The sequence below is a fragment of the Pseudophryne corroboree genome, chromosome 6 (assembly GCF_028390025.1).
Source record: "Pseudophryne corroboree isolate aPseCor3 chromosome 6, aPseCor3.hap2, whole genome shotgun sequence".
Classification (NCBI taxonomy): domain Eukaryota; kingdom Metazoa; phylum Chordata; class Amphibia; order Anura; family Myobatrachidae; genus Pseudophryne; species Pseudophryne corroboree.
The window spans coordinates 115,067,824-115,095,446 of record NC_086449.1 but is presented as its reverse complement, the minus strand read 5'-3'; the positions used below and the strand labels follow the sequence as shown (position 1 = coordinate 115,095,446).

General features: G+C 46.2%; 1 protein-coding gene across 7 annotated transcripts in view; it reads right to left on the bottom strand.

Annotated features, from left to right (window-relative positions):
• ADGRE5 (adhesion G protein-coupled receptor E5) overlaps nucleotides 1–27,623 on the bottom strand; it is a 295,974-nt gene that overhangs the window by 130,281 nt on the left and 138,070 nt on the right. For 5 of the 7 annotated variants that reach the window (XM_063931714.1, XM_063931719.1, XM_063931718.1 and 2 more), the window contains one exon: nucleotides 3,063–3,113. The exons of 1 other annotated variant lie outside the window; for it this stretch is intronic. In XM_063931714.1, the coding sequence (XP_063787784.1) occupies nucleotides 3,063–3,113 (51 nt within the window). Of the gene's footprint in view, nucleotides 1–3,062; nucleotides 3,114–12,697; nucleotides 12,872–27,623 lie in introns of those variants that run through there. One more of the 7 variants, XM_063931716.1, reaches the window with a different exon arrangement.

Here is a 27,623-nt window from a genome sequence, read left to right as displayed (position 1 = left end):
CTGTCGACCATAAAATGGTCAACCATTCATACCGGAACCACCTGGAATACTGGGTCACTTGACCCGGATTATTCCAACTGGGCCCTTTTACACCGCACAGCAGCACGGGTTATGGGGGTCATTCCGAGTCGTTCGCAAGCTGCTTTTAGCAGCATTGCACACGCTAAGCCGCCGCCTACTGGGAGTGAATCTTAGCATATTAAAATTGCGAACGAAAGATTAGCAGAATTGCGAATAGACACTTCTTAGCAGTTTCTGAGTAGCTCCAGACTTACTCAGCATCTGCGATCAGTTCAGTGCTTGTCGTTCCTGGTTTGACGTCACAAACACACCCAGCGTTCGCCCAGACACTCCTCCGTTTCTCCAGCCACTCCCGCGTTTTTTCCAGAAACGGTAGCGTTTTTTCACACACTCCCATAAAACGGGCAGTTTCCGCCCAGAAACACCCACTTCCTGTCAATCACATTACGATCACCAGAACGAAGAAAAAACCTTGTAATGCCGTGAGTAAAATTCCTAACTGCATAGCAAATTTACTTGGCGCAGTCGCACTGCGGACATTGCGCATGCGCATTAGCGACTATTCGCTCCGTTGCGACAAAAAATTAACGAGCGAACAACTCGGAATGACCCACTATGTGCTCTCATGTGCAATAACCCATGTTTAAAGCAGGCGTTGGGAGTTTATTGCTACTTTTAATATATCTAGTCCCAGGGGGTGTTAGTCCAAGTATGGCCCATTCTGGCATCAGTGTCAAGTAACGGGCAGTAGCATAGTTTTTAATTTGCACCGAGACTCTTTTAATTGATGGGCAATCCCACAAACAGTGATATAATGAGCCATCTACTGCATACAGGCACATTTAGGAAAAGACAAATGGGATTGTAATGGCCAGGACACACGGGGAGAGATGTGTGCTGAGCAATGTGTTCTGAGCAAGGGGGGGGGGGGGGAGAACGGGGGGGCCGCTCATTTCGCCCAGCATTGAAATGAGCGATGTGGTAGATTGTGCTGCATGCAGGCCAATCTAGCACCGGCAATAGCGACGCGCGGGGCCGCGCACCGCTATCACTGTGGGGCATACACACGGAGAGATCCGTGCTTAATTTCTAAGCAATCTAGTCAGATTGCTTAGAATTTAAGCATGGATCTCTCTGTGTGTACCCCCCTTACGTCCATCAGGCTACGTCTCGTCTAGAAGGGGATAAGTACCCCTGTAAATCAACAAAAATGCATTTCTTTATACATAGCAGCCAGTAAAGTTTTATTCGTATAAAGCAACTGGGCCGCAAGTTTCATTTCCTCTAGGTGTGGAAATTGAGAAACCCACTGATGAATACTGGTACATCTCTACTTAAAAAAAGCCAGGACAGTTGAAGTATAATGTTGTGCTTGTAAAAACCTGAAGTCATTGACTGTGAGAAAAGAGAAAAGTGAGCTTGCTTCCGAAAAAGAGAGGGGCTTTTTAGTATCATTATTGGTTAGATGTCAGATGCACTTAAGTCCCTCCCTAGCCCACGAACGGAATGGGAGTGCGGCCTCACCATTTTGAAATTCTGGATTTGCCAAAAAGGGGAGGAAAAGGGAGTGATGACTATTGAGATAACATGTGGTCATGATGCCAATAGTTGGGAAGCCGTTGCTCGAAATACCTACGCCGGAATCCTGACACAAGGCCAAAATACTGATGCCGGAATCCCGTCAGCATCCCGAACGAATGCTGAGGTCTTCTACATTTTAGCCGCACGGGAAGGGGTGTGTGTGTGTGTGTGTTAGATTTAGGCTGCAGGGGGAGGGTTGTGCTGCAGGGAGGTTAGGGTTAGGCTGTGGTGAGGGGTGAGGGATGTTAGGGTTAAGCACCCCCGAAGAGGGTTAGGATTAGGCTGCAGGGAAGGGGTGGTTAGGTTTAGGTATCAACAGGGAGGGTTAGGGTTAGGATGCAGGGGGCAGGGAAGGTTAGAGTTAAGATGTGGGGAGGGAGGATTAGGGTTAGGGGGGTAAGGGGGAAGGTAAACATACTTACCCGACCCCTGTCAGAATTCTATACATCGGGATGCCGGCATCGGTTATGTTACCGCTGGCATCCTATCAACCGGTATTTTGTATGTATTTCCTCACAGTATGCCAAGTTGACCAATCAGTCATTTAAAGTGGATTATCTAATAAGTGAGATGGAATATCTTGCTTGTGCATGTGTAGAAAACAAATTAGATTATTTCTGGGACTATTCCCACTCGTGCCACTGAGCCCGCCAGGGTCTTTGGGGGTAATTCAGATCTGATCGCTCACTAGCGTTTTTTGCAGTGCTGCGATCAGGTCAGAACTGCGCATGCGTATGCACCACAATGCGCAGGCACGTCGCATGGGTACAAAGCGGATCGTTGCTGTGTGATGGGTTTTACGAAGAATCCATTCGCACAGCCAATCGCAAGGAGATTGACAGGAAGAAGGCGTTTGTGGGTGGCAACTGACCGTTTTCAAGGAGTGGTTAGAAAAACGCAGACGCGTCCAAGCATTTGCAGGGCGGGTGTCTGACGTAAATTCCAGCCCTGGACAGGCTGAAGTGATCGCAGCAGCTGAGTAAGTTCTGGGCAACTCAGAAACTGCACAAAACTTTTTTGTACCGCTCGGCTGCACTCCCCTATGGACGGCGACTATCTGCTCGCAGCAGTGCAAAAAACCCTAGTGAGCCATCAGGTCTGAATTAGGCACATTGTTTTACCCATTATAGAACAAATTTGCTACTGCGATCAGGTCTGAATTAGGCCCCAAGACTGCTGGTGGTTGTATGGTACCACATTGACTGGGTCCCAGAGGGGAGATAATTGTGACATCAATGTAGATAAATAATTTATTTAGCATGCTAGTAATATATAAAATAAAACATACAGTTTGTCTTCAAAATGTCTAATGTTTACTTCTTCCGGACCCTGAGTCACTAGAAAACAGTCCTCCCCTGATTTGCCACCATACAAAGTAAAATACATAAAATGACACTATCACCAGGTAACCTATTACTTGCTTAGGACAAAGGTATCCAGTGGAAGATGGAGATACATACTTGTGGGGCTTTGACATGTAATTCTGAATCGTGTCGTGCTCATGACAGATCCTGTAATGAAAACAAAAGTTAAATAAGTCCATAAAATATGATCTGGAAGACTTTGATATGACAATAGGTTAAACCACTAAAGGCAAGCTAGAAAAACAGGAAGCTACAGGATCTACATTCTCTCCCATATCCAAAGAGTCTCGGCAGCCACCTTATCATCTCACCTGACAAACTGTCCCCTTGACCGTTTCCCTTCAAAATTCTCAATTCCCTTACTGCAGGGCCACCTCTAGCTAACACCTGCAGGGTTACCTCCAGCTAACATCTTCAGCCTGTCTCTCTCAACTAGCACTTTTCTGGCCTCATTAAGGGAAGGATGTACTAAGCATCGCATACGTGATGGAATACATCACAAAAATCACAAAGACAGTTCTCCCGATAGAGAACACCTCTCCTAGAAGTCCTTCTGTGCATGTGCAGAGTGACGCTTATGCCACAGGTAGAGCGAAAAGAAGCCCATAAGCCTCTCTTGGGTAATGCCACCTAAAGATGGGGTTACCCACTGGGTCCTGGCTCTGTAATGTAAAATTCCAGAGCTTGTTACATATGGAAATGTGGCCAAAACTCAGAAAACTGGATTTTCAGGTTTGTTAGCTTTAGTACGGGATGTACTATAGCTAAAAAATCTGAAAATCCAGTTTTCTGAGTTGGTGATATGAGCGCGTGATTAAGGGCGGGATGCCCTTAATCACGCGCTCATATCACCAACTCTAAAGATCCCAACTCTTGACTTCATCGCACCTCTCTCAAAACACTGTTATTTATCTACTCCCCTTTGCCTCCAAACTACATAAGAATTTTATGTACATCTAATCATCTTCTCTCACATCATTCTCGACTCTCTAAACTCAGCCTTTCTTCTCAATATTCCATAATTATGGCACTCACAAAAGTGAATGATCTACTTACAGTAGATTATAAAATTCATTTTTCTATGGTCATACTGCTAGGTGTATATTTACTAAAGGTCAATTTTTCTAAACTTTTATTGATTACAATACAATGTACAGCAATCTGTGACAACTTCTACATTTTGTCTCTCTCAAGGGTTTGATACATTTCTTCAGTATCTGTTATCCAGTGTTTATTGCGGTGTTCTATGTCTCGTGTAGTACAAATAAATAATTATCTAGAACAGTGATGGGGAACCTTTGGCACTCCAGCTGTTATTAAACTATACATACCAGCATGACCTGCTACAGTTTTGCTATTTGGCCATGCTAAAACTGTAGCAGGGCATGCTGGGATGTATAGTTCAACAACAGCTGGAGTGCCAAAGGTTCCCCATCACTGTTCTAGAATATGGTCTGGGGCAGTAGGAGTGAGTGAGAATAGGGAAGGATAAGTAGAAGGCTATATGAGTATTACACATATATATATATACGGAGCAAATGCAAGGTCGTAACTACCATAGGTGCAGGCAGTGCAACTGCTATGGGGCCCAGAGCTGAGAAGGGTCCACCTTCCCTGTCAAAGTTACATGTGTTATATACATTTTTCACCATTGGGTGGTACGTATGGGGTGCTTTCAAACTTTTTCCTTGGGGTCTGCAATATATTTAGGTATGCCCTTGGACTTGCTCATTGTAGTGTGTTATAAAGTGAATTAGAGGGCATTTTTTAATATTATATAATGTGAATCAGGGGAACTGTAATGAGCACAATATGAACGGGGAGCACTATATATCATAATGTGAACTGGGGGTACTGTGCGGCACAATGTGTACTGGCAGCTCTGAAATGTGACATAGGGTGAACTTAAGCACTAATACAATTCATAAAAAAACTAGGGCACTACTATGGGGCATAACATTAAATAAGACTCTACTATGGTTCAGAAAATTAACAAGGGCACTATTATAGGGCATAAAATTAACAGCTGCTGCAGAGAAGTGTCTCTCTAGAAGCATTGGGATGGAGCCCTTTCCAAGTGTTGCTATGGGGCCCACAAAGTTCTGGCTATGCCCCTGAGCAATTGATACTAGATCAGGGTGTAATATAAATGAGGGTGTAAATATGAGGGGGGAGAGGGGAGGGGGTCTGTGCTCTCCGACTAAGTGTATTTAAAAAATGCCAGTACCATTGTATTAATATGACTGAGTTCTTATTATCAGAGTCACAATGCTCATTAACATAAAAACAACAAATATTGGACAGTGTGTATATATTGTAATATGGGTACTTAATAAGGACTCACAGGAAGGTATTCCAGTTACAATCACAGGGTCGTTACTGGCATCAGACACTGTAGCACAGCATACACAGGCTTGGGCCTGGTAATATAGGTACATACAGATAACAAACAGGTGAACATAAAAGGTCCTAGCACTTCCCGTGCTCAAAGGCCATTCTGCTGCAGTGGCTTGCAGCCACACATGCCATGCTCTCCTGGCACAGCCAATGTCCACTGTCCCTGGCATCCGGACGACCTAGTGGCGGCGTACACTGACAGGGCTGCAATAGACATCAGGGCCCAGAACTAAGAGCCAGCCAGGCACCACTTATGGATGCCACCTCGTGCCTGTGCAAAGTGAGAGCCTGGCTGCACACACTAAACAGAGTAGAGGTTATTTCTGCTATACACTTACTGGTAAGTGGAGAGTGTACAGCGTGATGCTGCTACTCACATCCACACACTCCAATACCATACCTCCCAACTGTCCCGATTTCAGCGGGACAATGCCGCATGCGCACAACATCTAAACAGTGCGGGTAGTGAGCCGGGGGCGACCCAGCTTCTCAAGGAGTGCTGAACATGCCCCCAAAATGACGAAAATGGGGGTCCTGTGGCAAAGCCATGATCCTTTCTGACGAGCCCCGTCCCTTTATCTGAAGCCCCACCCCCTCTTTTGGGTCACGGGCGCGCCTCCGGCGCAGCAGATCCCACACCAGATGGTTAGAAAGTTATGAGGTATTCAATACCGCAGCAAGGTCATTTGCAATCACCCAAGGAGGATATAGGCACCCGGAATAGGGGTCTATGGTGAAAGGGGTTCCTAAAAGACTTCATGGAACCTGCCATTGCACAGGTCCCTTTGGTGTGACACTGCTCTGACCTTCTTGTCAGTTCATAGTCATACATACATTATGAACAGACCAGATAGCATTGTGACTGATCCATAAGGTTTGTTCTTTTAATAAACATACCCTCATTTATATTACACTCTGATCTGGTCTCATTCACTCCATATATATAATATACTCGTACACCCATCTACTGTTCCTTCCTTATTCTCCCTCACTCCCGCTGCCCCAGACCATACTCTGCATAATTATTATTTACACTACACGAGACAGAGAACACCCAAAATTACAATTTGTATATATGACCAAACAGAACATAAGGTGAGCGCGGACACTATGGGCCTGGATGTAATGATGTCCGAGATCGCCGGATGTGCGAGATGTCGGACGATCTCAGACGATTTTCTAAAGGGGCAATCACTTACAATGCAATACCATGCCTTGTAAGTGATTGCCCCTTTTAAAAAAAGTCAGAGATCGTCCGGCATCTCGCACCGCCGGCGATCTCGGACATCATTACATACGGCTCTATATCTCTGTATTTGCTTGATAAGCAGCCTGCAGTACTTGTACAACCTCTATGTTGCGGACACTCAGATCCATCTCTCCATCTCTGACCTCCCCCTACAGTACAATCTTTAGTAACTAGCTGTCTTGCTGCTCAACATGTCTAAAAAAATTATAATTTATTGTTTACCAACTTCTGATTACACGCTCGGTCTTTCATGATTGATCACACTGGGAATGATTCTGATTTGGAAGTTAAAAAAAAAGCAAGTAACTGTGCACCTGGGTAACACCATGCTCACTGCAGATGGGGCAGAAGCATACTTGCCTACCCTCCCGAAAGCTGTGGCAGGCTCCCGATATTTGGAGCAGTACCCCGCAGCCCTGGAAGGTTAGGCAACTCTCCCGCATCCTGTAAAAATCACCAGCAATCACAGGGCCGCGAGAAGGGGACGGGGCTAAACTGCTGAAATGAGCCATTTAGTTCTGCCCCTCACTGCGGACCTGCAAATCGCGGGTGTTTCCTAGTGCTGTGGGGCGGGGCCTAATGACAAATCAGTTAGGTTCCGCCCCCCGAAGTGAAATGTTGCGTCTCCTCTCCGGGCTTCTCCTGGAGAGGAGAATAAAAAACTCGGCAGGTATGGGCAGAAGTAACATGTGCAGAGATAGGCAGATTTGGGTGTGATGTGCCCAAACTTAAATCTAACTTGCAGTGTAGAAACAAAGCTAACATTTGTGGGCTACATGTAACAGCAGCCAGTGTTTGCCATGCACAGAAAAGATATGAATGTATTCACTTCCCCTTACATTGCTACACCAACATAGGGGAGTGCACACACCCTGCGGCTGCACTGAGCGTGCACACCCCAGGAGCCCAGTGAGATGCTATCAGCATTTCACTGGCTGCGATCACCTCTGACTGATTGAGGGCGCGGTCCAGACAACAGAGACGTGTGCGGACCATTGGGGGGCAGGCCGCGGCGGCTGCATGATGTCACACGCAGCCGCTGTGACCCAGGACGCGGCTGCTAGCTCCCTAACAGCGTGCAGGGGCTGCGCAGGTAGGGAGCTACTTGCCCGGTTCAAAAGCATCACTGCCGCGTGATGCTTTTGTACCTGTGCGGGTAGGGGGCTTGGTGGGGAAAGGCCTGACATGCAGGGCGGACTAGCCCTTTGCTGGTTGTCCCCCCGCATGTCAGAGTAAATGCTCGTAGATGTGCTAAATTTAGCACATCTACGATCAACTCTGAATTATCCCTGTAGTTTGTTCCAGATACAACGTTACTTGCAAAAAGATACCGTCACCGCTCTCACTCCCCTAGTTACAGATCTGGCGTTGATTACTTTCAGTTTGTGTTTGCATCTTCTTCTAATTTCCTTGTACATGATAAATATGATTTTATAAATTATAGACAACAGTATCAGGAGTGTAATTTATTCAGATTGACGACTTTTGGGACCTTCCATGATACAAATAATGGAGGGTAGGTACATGTAGCAAGTGTAAGGGGTGAGAGCGATGTGATTTGTATAAATATCACCCCACCGTCATTGCTGTAAAGCTGAGTACACACTAGACGATGTGTGTACCCAGCAACATAGTCACCGAAGGGAGCCAGCGGGGAAGCCGGCATCTGCAAGTGCATACAAACATGCCGATGCCGGAAGCGACAGAGCGATGGCGGGGGCGATGTTGCATTCAGTAGCATGGCCCTTGATAATGATATCCCCCCCCCCCCCCCCCCCGTCAGCCCTGCATGAAGGATCAATGGAGGATGTCACTGATGATGTGCTGGATCGCGCATCGTTAGTGACATAGGGGGTCATTCCGAGTTGTTCGCTCGCAAGCTGCTTTTAGCAGCTTTGCACACGCTAAGCCGCCGCCTACTGGGAGTGAATCTTAGCATATCAAAATTGCGAACGAAAGATTAGCAGAATTGCGAATAGACACTTCTTAGCAGTTTCTGAGTAGCTCCAGACTTACTCGGCATCTGCGATCAGTTCAGTGCTTGTTGTTCCTGGTTTGACGTCACAAACACACCCAGCGTTCGCCTAGACACTCCTCCGTTTCTCCAGCCACTCCCGCGTTTTTCCCAGAAACGGTAGCGTTTTTTCGCACACACCCATAAAACGGCCAGTTTCCGCCCAGAAACACCCACTTCCTGTCAATCACATTACGATCACCAGAATGAAGAAAAAACCTCATAATGCCGTGAGTAAAATACCTAACTGCATAGCAAATTTACTTGGCGCAGTCGCACTGCGGACATTGCGCATGCGCATTAGCGACTATTCGCTCCGTTGCGACAAAAAAATAACGAGCGAACAACTCGGAATGACCCCCTTAGCGCGTACACAGTACACACTAGATGTGCCTGATATGTCAGTCCAATCCGCCAGATCAGATGACATATCTTCTAGTGTGTACCCAGCTTAACGAGGTGAATCATGGCACCATGTGATGAGCAGGACCAGATTAACACTGAGGCTGAACGATTGCGTTTTGCGCTTACAATTTAGATGCAAATTCCATTCAGCTCAGAATTAGTCCATTTTTACAGACCAAAAATTTATGTTAATAGTAAAAAAAAAAAAATCTCCTATGTCATTCAGTCTATAATGTAGATTCAGTCTATAATGTAGATTCAGCCTATAATGTAGATTCAGTCTATAATGTAGATTCAGTCTATAATGTAGATTGTTAGCATTTTTGGAGAATATGTCATCCCTTGCCCAGACTGTTATATCTTTTCATTCCCTGCGGGGAAGCACCGTGCAGCATGTGCACATTATGGGACTGAGCAAAACAGGAAAGCTGTAATCCCATTTCATCCTATTTTACCTTCCGTCTGCAGCACAACAAAGGTGACTGTATAGGTTTCACTTAAAGAACTTGTACGCTCCTCTTTTGGAAAATAAATGTATACAAAAACACAATATGCCACTGATGCTTTTGTAATTATATCTGGTCTACCATGTAACACTCTATAGTGAAGGATTTGGTGTATCATTTACGAGTTATCAAAGAAAATTCCACCAATACTGATTATTTTACAGTAAACATTCCTGACTAGGACAACAGCAGGAAGCTGATGCAGATGTCCAGGACCCTCGCTGCAAGACTGCTAGAGAGAAAGGTGCAGGCCAGACCAGAAGTACTGAAGGAGTCCTGCATTGTTTTAATCATAGCCCCACAATTTAAAGTGTTGCAAAGCATAGCTATACCACCATTATTACACCACCACTTCCTATCAATACCACTATTACACCACAACTTAGGCTTACTGTATCTATACCACCATTATACCAACACTTCTCCATATTTATACCACCATAACACCATCACTGATCCTTATCTATACCATTATTACACCACCACTGGTCCATATCTATACCACCACTGGTTCTTATCTATACCACCATTATACCACCACTGATCCTTATCTACCATTATTATACCACCACTGGTCCTTAGCTATACCACCATTACACCACCACTGGTCCTTACCTATACCACCATTACACCACCACTGGTCCTTATCTATACCACCATTATACCACCTCTGATCCTTATCTATATCATTATTATGCCACTACTGGTCCTTATCTATACTACCATTACACCACCACTGATCCTTATCTATACCATTATTACACCACGACTTCTTAGCAATACCACCATTACTTATACTTATTGTATCTATACCACCACTGGTCCCTATCGGAAGGTAGTTACGTAACCGGCGATCAAGAGAACGCCAGTCACAATACCAAGGGATCCGGTCTCTAGGTCGACAAGACTTAGGGCGAAAGTGTCTAGGTCGACCACTAATGGTCGACAGTAAGTAGGTCGACATGGTTTCTAGGTCGACAGGGACTCTAGGTCGACATTACAAAAGGTCGACATGAGTTTTTCACTGTTTTTTCTTCTTCATTTTTTTGAACTTTTTCATACTTTACGATCCACGTGGAAAACAATTGGGAACGGTAACACCATTACACCACCACTGACTGTAATTGATAGTTACTGCTTAATCATTTCTCAAGGAATTAGTCTATAGCAGCAACCGCCCAGAGAGAGGTGATAGTGCAATGAAGTGGAACGCTGCCTGAGAACATAGGCGTACGCAGACACTGATGGGCGGGTGCCGCTCCGGACTTCCCCCCTTCCACGGCATTATAGTATTCTCTCACCTCCCCTGTCCTGGATATAGACTGCTTACCTGGGCCGCCCAGGTGAGCAGTCTATGGGCCGCCCAGGTGAGAAGTCTATATCCAGGACAGGGGAGGTGAGAGAACACTATAATGCCGTGGAGAGGGGAAGTCCGGAGCGGCACCCGCCTGTCAGTGTCTGCGCACGCCTATGCCTGAGAAACCTACCCTACCTCACAGAGGGGCAGATGTATTAAGCCTGGAAAAATAAAGCAGTGATAAAGAAGTGTTACATGGAAGGTGATAAAATACTAGCACTAACTACAGATTTGAAAAATGACAGGAGCTGATTGGCTGGTGCGTTATCACCTTCCACTTAACACTTCTTTATCACTGCTTTATCAGTTCTCCAGGCTTAATACATCTGCCCCAAAGTCTCCAGTACGGCACCTTCACCAGACGAGACAGGATTCAAGTCACGTCTACATAAATATATAAGTATATATATATATATATACAGGGGCAAACGCAGGATTTACTGGGGGGGGTTTCCGTAGGAGTGTGTTTGGGTCTGTATATATATATATATATATATATATATGTGTGTGTGTGTGTGTGTGTGTGTGTATAAAAAATATGTATCTGTTTTGTATATTTGTCACACACACACACACACATACACACACACACACGTATACATTACACATGCACAAAACACACCACTAACATACTATACACACATACTGTACCCGAGGCCAGGCTGAGAGGAGAAAACCAGGTCCTCTGGACAGTCTATGCCAGTGATTGTTTAACCTTTTTAAACTTGTACGTTTTTTTTTTTTAAATCAAATATATCAACAGAAATAAAACAAATACATTCACCCCCACAGTAATAAAACAAAGAAATAGTAATTCCACACACTGTCCCCCGCAGTAAATACACCACTGTCCCCTAAAGTAATTCCACACATTGTACCCCCCTCCACCCACAGTAATTCCACACACTGTGTCCACATAGTAATGCCACACATTGTACCCCCCTACAGTAATTCCACACACTGCCCACATCGTAATTCCACTCATCTTAACCCCTCATAGTAATGCCACACATTGTACCTCCCTTCCCCCACAGTAATTCCACACACTGTGCCCACATCGTTTTTCCATACATTGTAAACAAACACAACAATAATTCCAAAACTATCAATCAATAAAAATAAAAAAATAAAAAAACACTGGCTCCAACCTCAGTTTACAGCTCAGGTTTCCATCTCAGTATTACAGCAGTGAGGAGCAGCACAGAGGCAGAGCATTCCCTACCAGCATCCTGGTTCCAACCACAACGAAGCAGGACTGGCTGGGCGGGCTAGCTGGCAGGCGACGTAGCGTTCGTGACCTGTGAGTCACATCCGCATCACCATACAAGAGGTCACAGCCGGCTGCTGCGGTGCCCGAGCCCAATGGCAATGACTGCGGCAGCTGGCGTCTCTGGTGGGCGGGCGGGCAGGCGGTGGCCAGGGCCGGGGTCAAATTGTTTGGTAAGCAAATATTTACTTAAGCAAATATGGCGCCCCATGGATTACTCATGGGAAAAGTCCAGTTGTAGTGATCCTTACATATTATGCCCACAATTGCAGTGCCCCTTACACTATGCCCACAATTGCAGTGCCTCTTATACTATGCCCACAATTGCAGTGTCCATTACACTATGCTCACAATTGCAGTGCCCCTTACACTATGCCCACAGTAACAGTGCCCCTTACACTATGCCCAAAGCTGCAGTGCCCCTTACACTATGCCCACAGTTGCAGTGCCCCAGGATGAGGAGCAAAAGTCACATGGCCCCTTTGCAGCATTACAGCTGGCACAGGCATGAGCATCAGCCCAGTCATATAACTCACCCACAGCTGCAGCTCTGACACAGGTACTCTATCTCCCAACGGGGAGCTTCCAGAACGTTATGATGCTGGGGATAGGCGGCAGCTCAGTACCTTTCTGTCCTCCTTTGACACGCTCAGCAGCAGGTGTCCAGCAACGCACTACAGTAATGTGAAGTAAGTACAAATACACTACAGCTCCTGGCAGCAAGGGCTGCTGGGAGATGTAGTTTATTTGGAGTTTCTTCACTTTACTGCAGTGCATTGCCGGACACCTGCTGCTGAGCGTGTCAGACGTCTCCGCTCGTGGTGGGCAGGTACTATCCTGGGGGCAGAAAAAACGGACCTGGCGGTGGCTCATCTGACAGCGCTGCTCTATGCAGAGAGCTCTGCCAACAAGAGCTCCCTGCAGCAGCTCTGATCGCGATCGCGTACGCGATCGCGGTTTGTAGTAATACGGAGACACAGCTGTCTCCATCTCTTAAAAGAATTTGGCCGATCAGGGGGGGTTTCTGGGTACTCGGAAACCCCCCCTGCGTGCGCCACTGATAGAGATATATATATATATATATATATATCTATCTTGAATTACTTGTTTGAATCAGTGAACTTAGATCTGTGCACAGGTTGCTAAGGGGAACTCTTGATGGGACATTACAAATAGACTGAGTAATCGTTAGTTCTTACTGTATATGAGGACCCTGCTAGGCATATGGGTGATACTAATTATGGTTCATTTAACCCAGCACTGCAAATAATATCTGAGTGTTCCTAATATCATTGTTGAACTCTCTGTACCAATGTTGGATTGTTTTATGCACTACAGTGAATTATATGCATAGTCAGTGTATTACGTTAATGCCTTCACTAAAAGTGTTCATGTTATGCATCAGCTTACAGTAAATGTTTTATGATAAACGTTGTTGCCTTCCTTTATGGAAATAAATCCAGTGAAGTTAAAACCTCTGTGTATTGCCTTGAAATGAAATGCCCTCTCCTACTCCTCTGGAAGATTGTGGGTGAACCCTAAAGGCCTGTACACACTGGTCGATATATCGGCCGTTCTCTTGAACGTCCGATACATCGCGGGACCGTCGGCCAGTGTGTACAGGCGATACGTCTGTGAACTCCGTCGTTCACAGACGTATCGCGTCGGCCGTGCAGCACAGCCGACGGCCAATATATCTACCGATATATTGGCACGTCGCTGTGTGTGTACGGACTACACATGCTGCGGCGGCCGGCGGTGATTGACAGGTGAACTGGGCGGGCGCCCGCCCGCCCGCCCAGTTCATGACGTCAGTCCCCCGACCGATCGGGCAGTGTGTATGCACAGCACACTGCCCAATCCGTACATAGATATATCTGCAGATCAATTGATCTGCAGATATATCTAATAGTGTGTACCCACCTTAAGAGGCCAGTCTCAGATCCAAGGTCAGAAGAGTGGTGACTTGGTATAACGACCCCTGGCAGGTGTGACACTTACCTATACCATTATTACACCTGAACTTGTCCCTTATCTACACCACCATTACACCAGAACTTATCCCTTATCTAGACCACCATTACACCAGAACTTGTCCCTTATCTACATCACTATTACACCAGAAATTGTCCCTTATCTACACCACTATTACACTAGAACGTGTCCCTTATCTAGACCACCATTACACCAGAACTTGTCCCTTATCTACATCACCATTACACCAGAACTTGTCCCTTATCTACATCACCATTACACCAGAACTTGTCCCTTATCTACACCACCATTACACCAGAACTTGTCCCTTATCTACACCACCATTACACCAGAACTTGTCCCTTATCTACATCACCATTACACCAGAACTTGTCCCTTCTACACCACCATTACACCAGAACTTGTGCCTTATCTACACCACCATTGGCATTATCAAGAAGATTTGTATTATGTGTAAATGTAGTTATTAATGACAATTATATGGATGATGATGATGATTGATTATTATTATTATTATTATTATGCTCTGGGTATAGATCACATCTATTGAGACGTATGTCAATGTTTATTAAACAAAATTGCACCAAGTGTTCAGCAGATAACAATGGAATGAACACAAATGTAAGACAGGGGTTTCGCAAGTAAGGTAACAAGACCACCCAGAAGAATGTATCCTTATTATTAAGCTAATATATATATATACACATAATAAAAAAAAAAAAAAATATATATATATATATATATATATATATATATACACATAATAAAAAAAAAAAAAATATATATATATATATATTAGAAAGAAATAGTATGGGTGGTATTGGCGCTACTCCTCTCCTTAAAGCTTAGCAAATGTCCTTTTTCCTCCTCTGTGGTAACAGGACTTTCTTGGAAGTGCACTGCCCGCGTTATAATAGGGTGGCAGCCCTTTTCTCCTGTGGTTTGCTGTTCAGGCTAACCGTTTGAAATCTAAAAGACAAAAGATGAGAATAGGCGCCTCCTAGTGCATTATCTCACATAAAATTATGACCTCCACCTTTAGTAACACCCTGGTGAATTCAAGGTGTACCTTTGGTGGTGGAATTCCAACCACCTAAATGAGTCGCAAAATACCATGTATTTCAGTGTATAGTAGGGATACTTTTCATCACAATAATTCTGGTGGTGCTTCTCCCCGGTTTATATCTTATATTTAAAGGATAAAAGCAAAAAGGACCAATAGTGCAATATGTTTCATAACAAATAAAAACACATTTATTCCAAAAAATAATAAAAGTAGTTGCCCGTACAATGCAAGAAATAAAAGACAGCTTATCTGTTAGTAGTCGTCCATACGAGAAAATACTTTTATTATTTTTTGGAATAAATGTGTTTTTATTTGTACTCCTGAGGAAGTCCAGGCCGTCGGCATAGGACGAAACGCGTTGAGTGTTTTCTCGTATGGACGACTACTAACAGATAAGCTGTCTTTTATTTCTTGCATTGTACGGCAACTACTTTTATTATTTTTTGGAATAAATGTGTTTTTATTTGTACTCCTGAGGAAGTCCAGGCCGTCGGCATAGGACGAAACGCGTTGAGTGTTTTCTCGTATGGACGACTACTAACAGATAAGCTGTCTTTTATTTCTTGCATTGTACGGGCAACTACTTTTATTATTTTTTGGAATAAATGTGTTTTTATTTGTTATGAAACATATTGCACTATTGGTCCTTTTTGCTTTTATCCTTTATATGTGAGATATAAACCGGGGAGAAGCACCACCAGAATTATTGTGATAAAAAGTATCCCTACTATACACTGAAATACGTGGTATTTTGCGACTCATTTAGGTGGTTGGAATTCCACCACCAAAGGTACACCTTGAATTCACCAGCGTGTTACTAAAGGTGGAGGTCACAATTTTATGTGAGATAATGCACTAGGAGGCGCCTATTCTCATCTTTTGTCTTTATATATATATATATATATATATATATATATATAAAAAATTACACTCACTTTTTCAGCAATTTAGAAAAAGAAATTACCAGTACTCACGGTTTAGATGAACATGAAAGGAGTTTAATTCTTCAAGAAAAATCCATGTGAAGCACAATCTGGTAGCTGTGGCTCAACAGCTGTTTCAACCAAAATTGTTTTCCACAGGGGCTAATGACATTGAGCTCTGAGCCTGAATAAATACCTGATCTGGACAGACCCCATGCTGTGGGAGGGCTTGCTGAGCTGGCTAGCAGCTCATTGGAAGCCTCTGATTAGTGAGTATTATTATTAAGGTAAACAAATGCTGCTTCCTGTCTAGCAATGGCTCCAGAGCTTAGTGCACAGCTTGTAACGCATCAATAACCCTGTGGGACTCGCAGCCCATGTAAACAGCCTGAAACAGAGTATGCATGAAGTGTAGATTATGTGCACATACAAGCATCCTATGGGCAAGTCACTACAGTGGTAATAACATACTGTGTACATTTTAATAAAAACATTAACAACATTGAGTTTGCTGCTTAAAGTTACTTAGTGTCAAAAGCTACAAATATTTGTCTGAGCAGAGGTTATTAATCTGTGCACACTGCAATGGGGTTATCAAGCAATCAATGTGTAGTGCAGCGCACCCGTAATACATAGCATACCAAGCAAAACAATATGCAGCAAAATAACCATCCACATGATACAATGGAAAGCCCACAAACCTATCTCATCTGTGGGTACACTGGACAGAAACAATTTGTTTAGCAGCACGCATGTGACACATTACATAACAAGCAAAACTATATGCAACAAAGTGCAGAAATATAAAGGAATGCAAGTATCCACTTGATAGAATTAAACACCCACAGACCTGTCTCATCTATGGGTGCACCGGACACATAGCCACAACTTAAATACTAGGCCAAAGCATCACTCCCACCAACTAGTCATCCCTGGTCGGAGTTCCCTGGGGGAGTGGGGACCCCTTAAATCAAGGGCTCCCCCCTCCAGGCAGCCAATGTCCATGGGTGTAGCCCGTGGCTGTCCTCCCCATCCCTGGGCGGGGGATGGGGGCTCTTAGCCAGAATTGTGTAAAAAAAAAAAGAAGAATATTGTCTTTTGGTGAGGAACTACAAGTCCCAGCAAGCCTCCCCTGCTTGCTGGTACTTGGAGAACCACAAGTACCAGCATGCGAGGAAATAACGGGCCCGCTAGTACCTGTAATTCCACAACAAAATAAATACCCTTATAAAAACACAACACACACACTGTGAAAGTATAAGTTTATTTACACATACATGCACACTTACACACTCACACATACAGTACTCACCTAGTGTCACAAGGAGCCCATCGGTCCCCTTGTCAATTATTATCCCTTTGGGGTATCTGTAAAAAAAAAACTAAATACTCACCTACAGTAAAATCCAGTGAAAATCTGTCCTCTTCTTTCCATGTAGCATCCACAGGAATAAAAAAAATAAAAAAACGAGGCTGGTTATGCTTTTGGGGGAAACCTGCACGTCGTTTATTTTTTATTTTTTTAACACTTTCTTTACTTTTACAGACAGAAGCATGTACGGATCTCAATAATCTGTGCATGCTTCTGACTAAGTAATAAAAATATGACCTAAAATCCACGTTTTTATTACTAAAAATAGCATGTTTCCTTTACTAAAAACAGCTAATTCCATTTTAACCGTAAAATTCGCACCCTATTACATTTGCAATTTTTAGTAAAAAATCGCAAATTACAAACGTGCGATTTGGTGCGATTTTTTAGACACCTAAAAAATTGCACCCTATTACGTCTAGCCTTAGAAGTGAGAATTTGCTGTCTTTTACTTTTAAGCACATTTTTTGTTTGTTTGTTTGTTTGTTTGTTTGTTTGTTAGTTTGGCACCAGTGATAATACACACTTCTTACATTTGTACAAAATGTTCTGCTTGTTTTTTAATCAGCGTGATCACAGAGAAAGTGTAACGATAGAACAAGACATTATGGGGTATATTTACTAAAGAGCAAGTTTTTAGAAGTGGAGATGTTGCCCATAGCAACCAATGAGATTCTACTTATCATTTATCTACCACCTTCTAGAAGGACATAGCTTGAATCTGATTGGTTTTTATGGGCAATGGGGGTCATTCCGAGTTGTTCGCTCGTTATTTTTTTATCGCAACGGAGCGATTAGTCGCTAATTTGCATGCGCAATGTCCGCACTGCGACTGCGCCAAGTAAATTTGCTATGCAGTTAGGAATTTTACTCACGGCATTATGAGGTTTTTTTATCGTTCTGGTGATCGTAATGTGATTGACAGGAAGTGGGTGTTTCTGGGCGGAAACTGGACGTTTTATGGGAGTGTGTGAAAAAACGCAACCGTTTCTGGGAAAAACGCGGGAGTGGCTGGAGAAACGGAGGAGTGTCTGGGCGAACGCTGGGTGTGTTTGTGACGTCAAACCAGGAACGACAAGCACTGAACTGATCGCACTGGCAGAGTAAGTCTCGAGCTACTCAGAAACTGCACAGAGAAGTCTTTTCGCAATATTGCGAATCTTTCGTTCGCAATTTTAATATGCTAAGATTCACTCCCAGTAGGCGGCGGCTTAGCGTGTGCAAAGCTGCTAAAAGCAGCTTGCGAGCGAACAACTCGGAATGAGGGCCAAAGGCGGACATTGCGCATGCGCTTTAGCGACTAATCGCTCCGTTGCGAGGAAAAAATAACGAGCGAACAACTCGGAATGACCCCCAATATCTCCACTGCTCTGCCCTTTAGTAAATATAACCCTATTAGAGCAATGTGAGGAAACATAAATAATGAATAGTGACATTTAAACAAAGACAGAGAGAATGTAGTTCTAGATTGCCGAGCCTGTGGTTAGCTGCATATAACATACCTCCCAACATTGGTAAATTTGGAGTTGAACTGAGGGGGCATGACTGTGGCACACACACACGGAGCATTTTCACAGAAAACACATTTTTATTACCACATGTACTTAAGAATACGGGCCCTTATTCCAAGTTGATCGCTCGCTAGCTACTTTTAGCAGCCGTGCAAACGCATTGTCGCCGCTCACGGGGGAGTGTATTTTCGCTTTGCAAGTGTGCGATCGCATGTGCAGCCGAGCGGTACAAAAACATTTTGTGCAAAACAAGACCAGCCCTGTAGTTACTTATCCTGTGCGATGATTCTAGCGACGGAAGTCCCGGAAGCATGCACCTCTCCTCTCCTTCAATCTGTTTCATCCCTGTGAATTGGTGCGGCGGTTGCGGCAGCGGCGTGTACACAAACGCAGGTCCGTGAGCCAATCAGAGCTCGCGGACCGGCAGCCAGTAAGGGTCCGCTGCTGTCAGAATACGAGTTGATTGGCTTGCGGACCAGCACCAGAATCCGATCTATGGGCCGCCGCCGCAGGAGGAGACCGGACTGAGGGCAGGGGAGACTGTGCTCTCCTCTCCCTTACCCGACAGCAGCAGCAGACAATGCCAGCCCAAGGCAGCAGCAGCAACAATGGCGAGTTGCACTGCTGGGGGGCATATCTGGTACTGTGGGGACATATCTGGCACTATGAGGCCATAGCTGGCACCATGTGGGCATGTGTATCTGGCAATGTGGGGGCATATCTGGCACTGTGGGGGCTTATCTGGCACTATGAAGGCAAAGCTGGCACTGTGTGGGCATGTGTATCTGGCAACGTGGGGGCATATCTGGTAAGGTGGGGTAATATGTTTATCTGGCATTGTGGGGGCATATCTGGCACAATGAGGGCATATCTGGCACCGTAGGGGCATGTGTATCTGGCAATGTGGGGGCATATCTGGCACTATGGAGGCATATCTGGCAACGTGGGGGAATATGTGTATCTGGCACTGTGGGGGCATATCTGGCACTGTGGGCCATGCGTATCTGGCATTGTGGGGGCATAGCTGGCACTATGAGGGCATATCTGGCACCGTAGGGGCATGTGTATCTGGCAATGTGGGGCACTATGAGGACATATCTGGCACCGTAGGGGCATGTGTATCTGGCAATGTGGGGATATATCAGGCAATGTGGGGGAATATGTGTATCTGGCACTGTGGATGCATATCTAGCACTGTGGGGGCATGTGTATCTGTCAATGTGGGGGCATATCTGGCAGCATGAGGGCATATCTGGCAACGTGGGGGAATATGTGTATCTAGCACTGTGGGAGCATATCTAGGTTAGGGTTAGGCTGAGAGGAGCGGGTGTTAGGGTTAGGCACCCCCAGAGGGATTAGGATTAGGCTGTGGAGGAGGGAGAGTTAGGTTTAGGCAGTGGGGATGGGGGATTAGGTTTAGGCACTTCCGGGGGTGGTTAGGGTCAGGCACTAAGGGGAGAGGTTAGGGTTAGGCAGCGGGAACACAGGGTTAGGATTAGGGGGTAGGGGAGAGGGGGGAATAGCTTCTACTCCCCACCTGTCAGGATTTCAGACATCGGGATCCTGTCATCGGTATTATGAACACTGGGATCCCATGCGTCAGCATTACATACTGATTCCCCACCAAGAAAACATAGCAATGGCTTAAGGCAGAGGTTCTCAAACACGGTCCTCAAGGCTCCCCAATGGTCCAGGTTTTAGTTATAGCCATAGCTCAGCACAGATGGTTAAATGCAGGGCCGTCTTTTCGTATGGGCTCAATGGGCTCTTGCCCAAGGGCCCCAGGAGTATAAGGTCCCTAGGCTGATAGCTGAGGGTCCCCTCTTTCCAGGGGTACCAGATTTTTGAAAATCGGCCCTGGGGAACCAGAGATATCCGACTTGAAAGCAGTGGTCCCCATCCTAGCCTTTTAATTGCTCTTCCCAGCCAGATATCTCGGGTTTTGTTTGACTTAGAGTTTTTCTGATGGTATACTCCAAAAGCTGTGACTCTCCACTTGTGGTGGACACTGGCAGCTTGTCTCTACTATGCCCAGAGCCAGAGATATGAGCCTTCCAGCAGCTGGTCCCTGCTCCAGCTCCAAACGGCTGGTATGCAGTTTTATATTTTTGTTGGTGAATTGCTCTGGCTCCTAAAATCTGATCCCCAAGTCCCTAGCACCTCCTGAAAGGTGGGACTCTCTAGTTTTGTATCCCATTCAAAGCTAAGAAATATATTTTCAGGAACTGGAGATATCTGCAGTAAAGTAAGCTGCCCCCCCCCCCCCCCACTGGAAAATGATGAATATTAAGCCCACTCCACTATCCTCCCCTCCCCTACGTATTAAACACCCCCTACCACCCTGGAAGTCATTTAGCAGGGCTTCTTCATTCAACCCAATGCCCCTTCTACAGTTTAGCCCCATCTGTGCAGTAAAGGAGTAATTAGCAGAAATTACTGCTCCAGGTCCTACATGCTGAGCGGAAAATAGAACACCCACTACCGCTCGCAGGACATCAAAGCTGCCGCTGATAGCACCCCCCACCCCTACCGCTGGAGGATGGGTAGGGGGCCCACTGCATTGCTGTGCCCAGGGGCCTACACTGCTGTTAAGACGGGCCTGGTTAAATGAAATTGACTGAGATGCTAATTAAGTCACCTGTGGCCAAGCATGGATAAAATAAGAATTTACTTACCGATAATTCTATTTCTCATAGTCCGTAGTGGATGCTGGGAACTCCGAAAGGACCATGGGGAATAGCGGCTCCGCAGGAGACTGGGCACAAAAGTAAAAGCTTTAGGACTAGCTGGTGTGCACTGGCTCCTCCCCCTATGACCCTCCTCCAAGCCTCAGTTAGGATACTGTGCCCGGACGAGCGTACACAATAAGGAAGGATTTTGAATCCCGGGTAAGACTCATACCAGCCACACCAATCACACCGTATAACCTGTGATCTGAACCCAGTTAACAGCATGATAACAGAGGAGCCTCTGAAAAGATGGCTCACAACAATAATAACCCGATTTTTGTAACTATGTACAAGTATTGCAGACAATCCGCACTTGGGATGGGCGCCCAGCATCCACTACGGACTATGAGAAATAGAATTATCGGTAAGTAAATTCTTATTTTCTCTGACGTCCTAGTGGATGCTGGGAACTCCGAAAGGACCATGGGGATTATACCAAAGCTCCCAAACGGGCGGGAGAGTGCGGATGACTCTGCAGCACCAATTGAGAGAACTCCAGGTCCTCCTCAGCCAGGGTATCAATTTTGTAGAATTTTACAAACGTTTTTGCTCCTGACCAAGTAGCTGCTCGGCAAAGTTGTAAAGCCGAGACCCCTCGGGCAGCCGCCCAAGATGAGCCCATCTTCCTTGTGGAGTGGGCATTTACAGATTTTTGGCTGTGGCAGGCCTGCCACAGAATGTGCAAGCTGAATTGTACTACAAATCCAACGAGCAATAGTCTGCTTAGAAGCAGGAGCACCCAGCTTGTTGGGTGCATACAGGATAAACAGCGAGTCAGATTTTCTGACTCCAGCCGTCCTGGAAACATATATTTTCAGGGCCCTGACAACGTCTAGCAACTTGGAGTCCTCCAAGTCCCTAGTAGCCGCAGGCACCACAATAGGTTGGTTCAGGTGAAACGCTGAAACCACCTTTAGGGAGAAACTGAGGACGAGTCCTCAATTCCGCCCTGTCCGAATGGAAAATCAGATAAGGGCTTTTACAGGATAAAGCCGCCAATTCTGACACGCGCCTGGCCCAGGCCAGGGCCAACAGCATGACCACTTTCCATGTGAGATATTTTAACTCCACAGATTTAAGTGGTTCAAACCAATGTGACTTTTTGGAACCCAAAAACTACATTGAGATCCCAAGGTGCCACTGGAGGCACAAAAGGAGGCTGTATATGCAGTACCCCTTTTACAACGTCTGAACTTCAGGGACTGAAGCTAGTTCTTTTTGGAAGAAAAATTGACAGGGACGAAATTTGAACCTTAATGGACCCCAATTTCAGGCCCATAGACACTCCTGTTTGCAGGAAATGTAGGAATCGACCCAGTTGAATTTCCTCCGTCGGGCCTTACTGGCCTCGCACCACGCAACATATTTTCGCCAAATGCGGTGATAATGTTTTGCGGTTACATCCTTCCTGGCTTTGATCAGGATAGGGATGACCTCATCCGGAATGCCTTTTTTCCTTCAGGATCCGGCGTTCAACCGCCATGCCGTCAAACGCAGTCGCGGTAAGTCTTGGAACAGACAGGGTCCTTGCTGAAGCAGGTCCCTTCTTAGAGGTAGAGGCCACGGATCCTCCGTGAGCATCTTTTGAAGTTCCGGTTACCAAGTCCTTCTTGGCCAATCCGGAGCCACGAATATAGTGCTTACTCCTCTCCATCTTATCAATCTCAGTACCTTGGGTATGAGAGGCAGATGAGGGAACACATACACTGACTGGTACACCCACGGTGTTACCAGAGCGTCTACAGCTATTGCCTGAGGGTCCCTTGACCTGACGCAATACCTGTCGAGTTTTTCCCAACGGTTTATAATCATGTGGAAGACTTCTGGGTGAAGTCCCCACTCTCCCGGGTGGAGGTCGTGTCTGCTGAGGAAGTCTGCTTCCCAGTTGTCCACTCCCGGAATTGCTGACAGTGCTATCACATGATTTTCCGCCCAGCGAAGAATCCTTGCAGCTTCTGCCATTGCCCTCCTGCTTCTTGTGCCACCCTGTCTGTTTACGTGGGTGACTGCCGTGATGTTGTCCGACTGGATCAACACCGGCTGACCTTGAAGCAGAGGTCTTGCTAAGCTTAGAGCATTGTAAATGGCCCTTAGCTTCAGGATATTTATGTGAAGTGATGTCTCCAGGCTTGACCATAATCCCTGGAAATTCCTTCCCTGTGTGACTGCTCCCCAGCCTCGCAGGCTGGCATCCGTGGTCACCAGGACCCAGTCCTGAATGCCGAATCTGCGGCCCTCTAGAAGATGAGCACTCTGCAACCACCACAGGAGGGACACCCTTGTTCTTGGTGACAGGGTTATCCGCTGATGCATCTGAAGATGCGACCCGGACCATTTATCCAGCAGGTCCCACTGTAAAGTTCTTGCGTGGAATCTGCCGAATGGGATTGCTTCGTAGGAAGCCTTGATGCACTGAGACTTGGCTCGGTTTTAGGAGGTTCCTGACTAGCTCGGATAACTCCCTGGCTTTCTCCTCCGGGAGAAACACCTTTTTCTGGACTGTGTCCAGGATCATCCCTAGGAACAGAAGACGAGTCGTCGGAACCAGCTGCGATTTTGGAATATTGAGAATCCAATCGTGCTGCCGCAACACTACCTGAGATAGTGCTACACCGACCTCCAACTGTTCCCTGGATCTTACCCTTATCAGGGAATCGTCCAAGTAAGGGATAACTAAAATTCCCTTCCTTCGAAGGAATATCATCATTTCGGCCATTACCTTGGTAAAGACCCGGGGTGCCGTGGACCATCCATACGGCAGCGTCTGAACTGATAGTGACAGTTCTGTACCATAAACCTGAGGTACCCTTGTGAGAAGGGTAAATTTGGACATGAAGGTAAGCATCCTTGATGTCCCGAGACATCATGTAGTCCCCTTCTTCCAGGTTCGCAATCACTGCTCTGAGTGACTCAATCTTGAATTTGAACCTCTGTATGTAAGTGTTCAAAGATTTTAGATTAAGAATCGGTCTCACCGAGCCGTCCGGCTTCGGTACCACAACAGTGTGGAATAATACCCCGTTCCCTGTTGCAGGAGGGGTACCTTGATTATCACCTGCTGGGAATACAGCTTGTGAATGGCTTCCAAAACTGTCTCCCTGTCAGAAGGAGACATCGGTAAAGCCGACTTTAGGAAACGGCGAGGGGGAGACGTCTCGAATTCCAATTTGTACCCCTGAGATATCACCTGAAGGATCCAGGGGTCTACTTGCGAGTGAGCCCACTGCGCGCTGAAATTCATTGAGACGGGCCCCCCAACCGTGCCTGATTCTGCTTGTAAAGCCCCAGCGTCATACTGAGGGCTTGGCAGAGGCGGGAGAGGGTTTCTGTTCCTGGGAACTGGCTGATTTCTGCAGCCTTTTTCCTCTCCCTCTGTCACGGGGCAGAAATGAGGAACCTTTTGCCCGCTTGTCCACGAAAAGACTGTGCCTGATAATACGGCGTCTTCTCATGTTGAGAGGCGACCTGGGGTACAAACGTGGATTTCCCAGCAGTTGCCGTGGCCACCAGGTCTGAAAGACCAACCCCAAATAACTCCTCCCCTTAATAAGGCAATACTTCCAAATGCCGTTTGAAATCCGCATCACCTGACCACTGTCGTGTCCATAACCCTCTACTGGCAGAAATGGACAACGCACTTAGACTTGATGCCAGTCGGCAAATATTCCGCTGTGCATCACGCATATATAGAAATGCATCTTTTAAATGCTCTACAGGCAATAATATACTGTCCCTATCTAGGGTATCAATATTTTCAGTCAGGGAATCCGACCACGCCAACCCAGCACTGCACATCCAGGCTGAGGCGATTGCTGGTCGCAGTATAACACCAGTATGGGTGTAAATACAGTTTAGGATACCCTCCTGCTTTCTATCAGCAGGATCCTTAAGGGCGGCCATCTCAGGAGAGGGTAGAGCCCTTACAAGCGTGTGAGCGCTTTATCCACCCTAGGGGGTGTTTCCCAACGCACCCTAACCTCTGGCGGGAAAGGATATAATGCCAATAACATTTTAGAAATTATCAGTTGTTATCGGGGGAAACCCACGCATCATCACACACCTCATTTAATTTCTCAGATTCAGGAAAACTACAGGTAGTTTTTCCTCACCGAACATAATACCCCTTTTTGGTGGTACTCGTATTATCAGAAATGTGTAAAACATTTTTCATTGCCTCAATCATGTAACGTGTGGCCCTACTGGAAGTCACATTTGTCTCTTCACCGTCGACACTGGAGTCAGTATCCGTGTCGGCGTCTATATCTGCCATCTGAGGTAACGGGCGCTTTAGAGCCCCTGACGGCCTATGAGACGTCTGGACAGGCACAAGCTGAGTAGCCGGCTGTCTCATGTCAACCACTGTCTTTTATACAGAGCTGACACTGTCACGTAATTCCTTCCAACAGTTCATCCACTCAGGTGTCGACCCCCTAGGGGGTGACATCACTATTACAGGCAATCTGCTCCGTCTCCACATCATTTTTCTCCTCATACATGTCGACACAAACGTACCGACATACAGCACACACACAGGGAATGCTCTGATAGAGGACAGGACCCCACTAGCCCTTTGGGGAGACAGAGGGAGAGTTTGCCAGGACACACCAGAGCGCTATTTATATACAGGGATAACCTTATATAAGTGTTTTTCCCCTTATAGCTGCTGTATCTTTAATACTGCGCGTAATTAGTGCCCCCCTCTCTTTTTTAACCCTTTCTGTAGTGTAGTGACTGCAGGGGAGAGCCAGGGAGCTTCCCTCCAACGGAGCTGTGAGGGAAAATGGCGCCAGTGTGCTGAGGAGATAGGCTCCGCCCCCTTATCGGCGGCCTTATCTCCCGTTTTTCTATGTATTCTGGCAGGGGTTAAATGCATCCATATAGCCCAGGAGCTATATGTGATGCATTTTTTGCCATCTAAGGTATTTTTATTGCGTCTCAGGGCGCGCCCCCCCAGCGCCCTGCACCCTCAGTGACCGGAGTGTGAAGTGTGCTGAGAGCAATGGCGCACAGCTGCGGTGCTGTGCGCTACCTTATTGAAGACAGGACGTCTTCTGCCGCCGATTTTCCGGACCACTTCTGCTCTTCTGGCTCTGTAAGGGGGACGGCGGCGCGGCTCTGGGACCCATCCATGGCTGGGCCTGTGATCGTCCCTCTGGAGCTAATGTCCAGTAGCCTAAGAAGCCCAATCCACTCTGCACGCAGGTGAGTTCGCTTCTTCTCCCCTTAGTCCCTCGATGCAGTGAGCTTGTTGCCAGCAGGACTCACTGAAAATAAAAAACCTAATTTAAACTTTTACTCTAAGCAGCTCAGGAGAGCCACCTAGATTGCACCCTTCTCGTTCGGGCACAAAAATCTAACTGAGGCTTGGAGGAGGGTCATAGGGGGAGGAGCCAGTGCACACCAGCTAGTCCTAAAGCTTTTACTTTTGTGCCCAGTCTCCTGCAGAGCCGCTATTCCCCATGGTCCTTTCGGAGTTCCCAGCATCCACTAGGACGTCAGAGAAATTAAAAGCCTGGACCGTCGGGGTCTCTTGACGACCGAATTTGAATACCTTAAGGATAGGTATGTGAATGTCCTTCAGCGGCCATGGTGCACAAGTAAAGGCATTGAATGTGCTCTTTTGGTCATATGGGGAAGCCAGAGCAAGTTACTTTTAACTCAGCAATGTGTATTATTGAATGCTGTTATTGGATTTTTTAAATTTTTTATTACAGGTCGAGTATCCCATATCCAGAATGCTCGGGACCAGGAGCATTCCGGATATGGGATTTTTCCGAATAATGGAATACCTGGTCCAGAGAGGGGTCCAGCAGTCGTCACAGGTGGTCCGGCTGTCAATGGGGGGGTTCTGGGAGGGGCAAAGAGG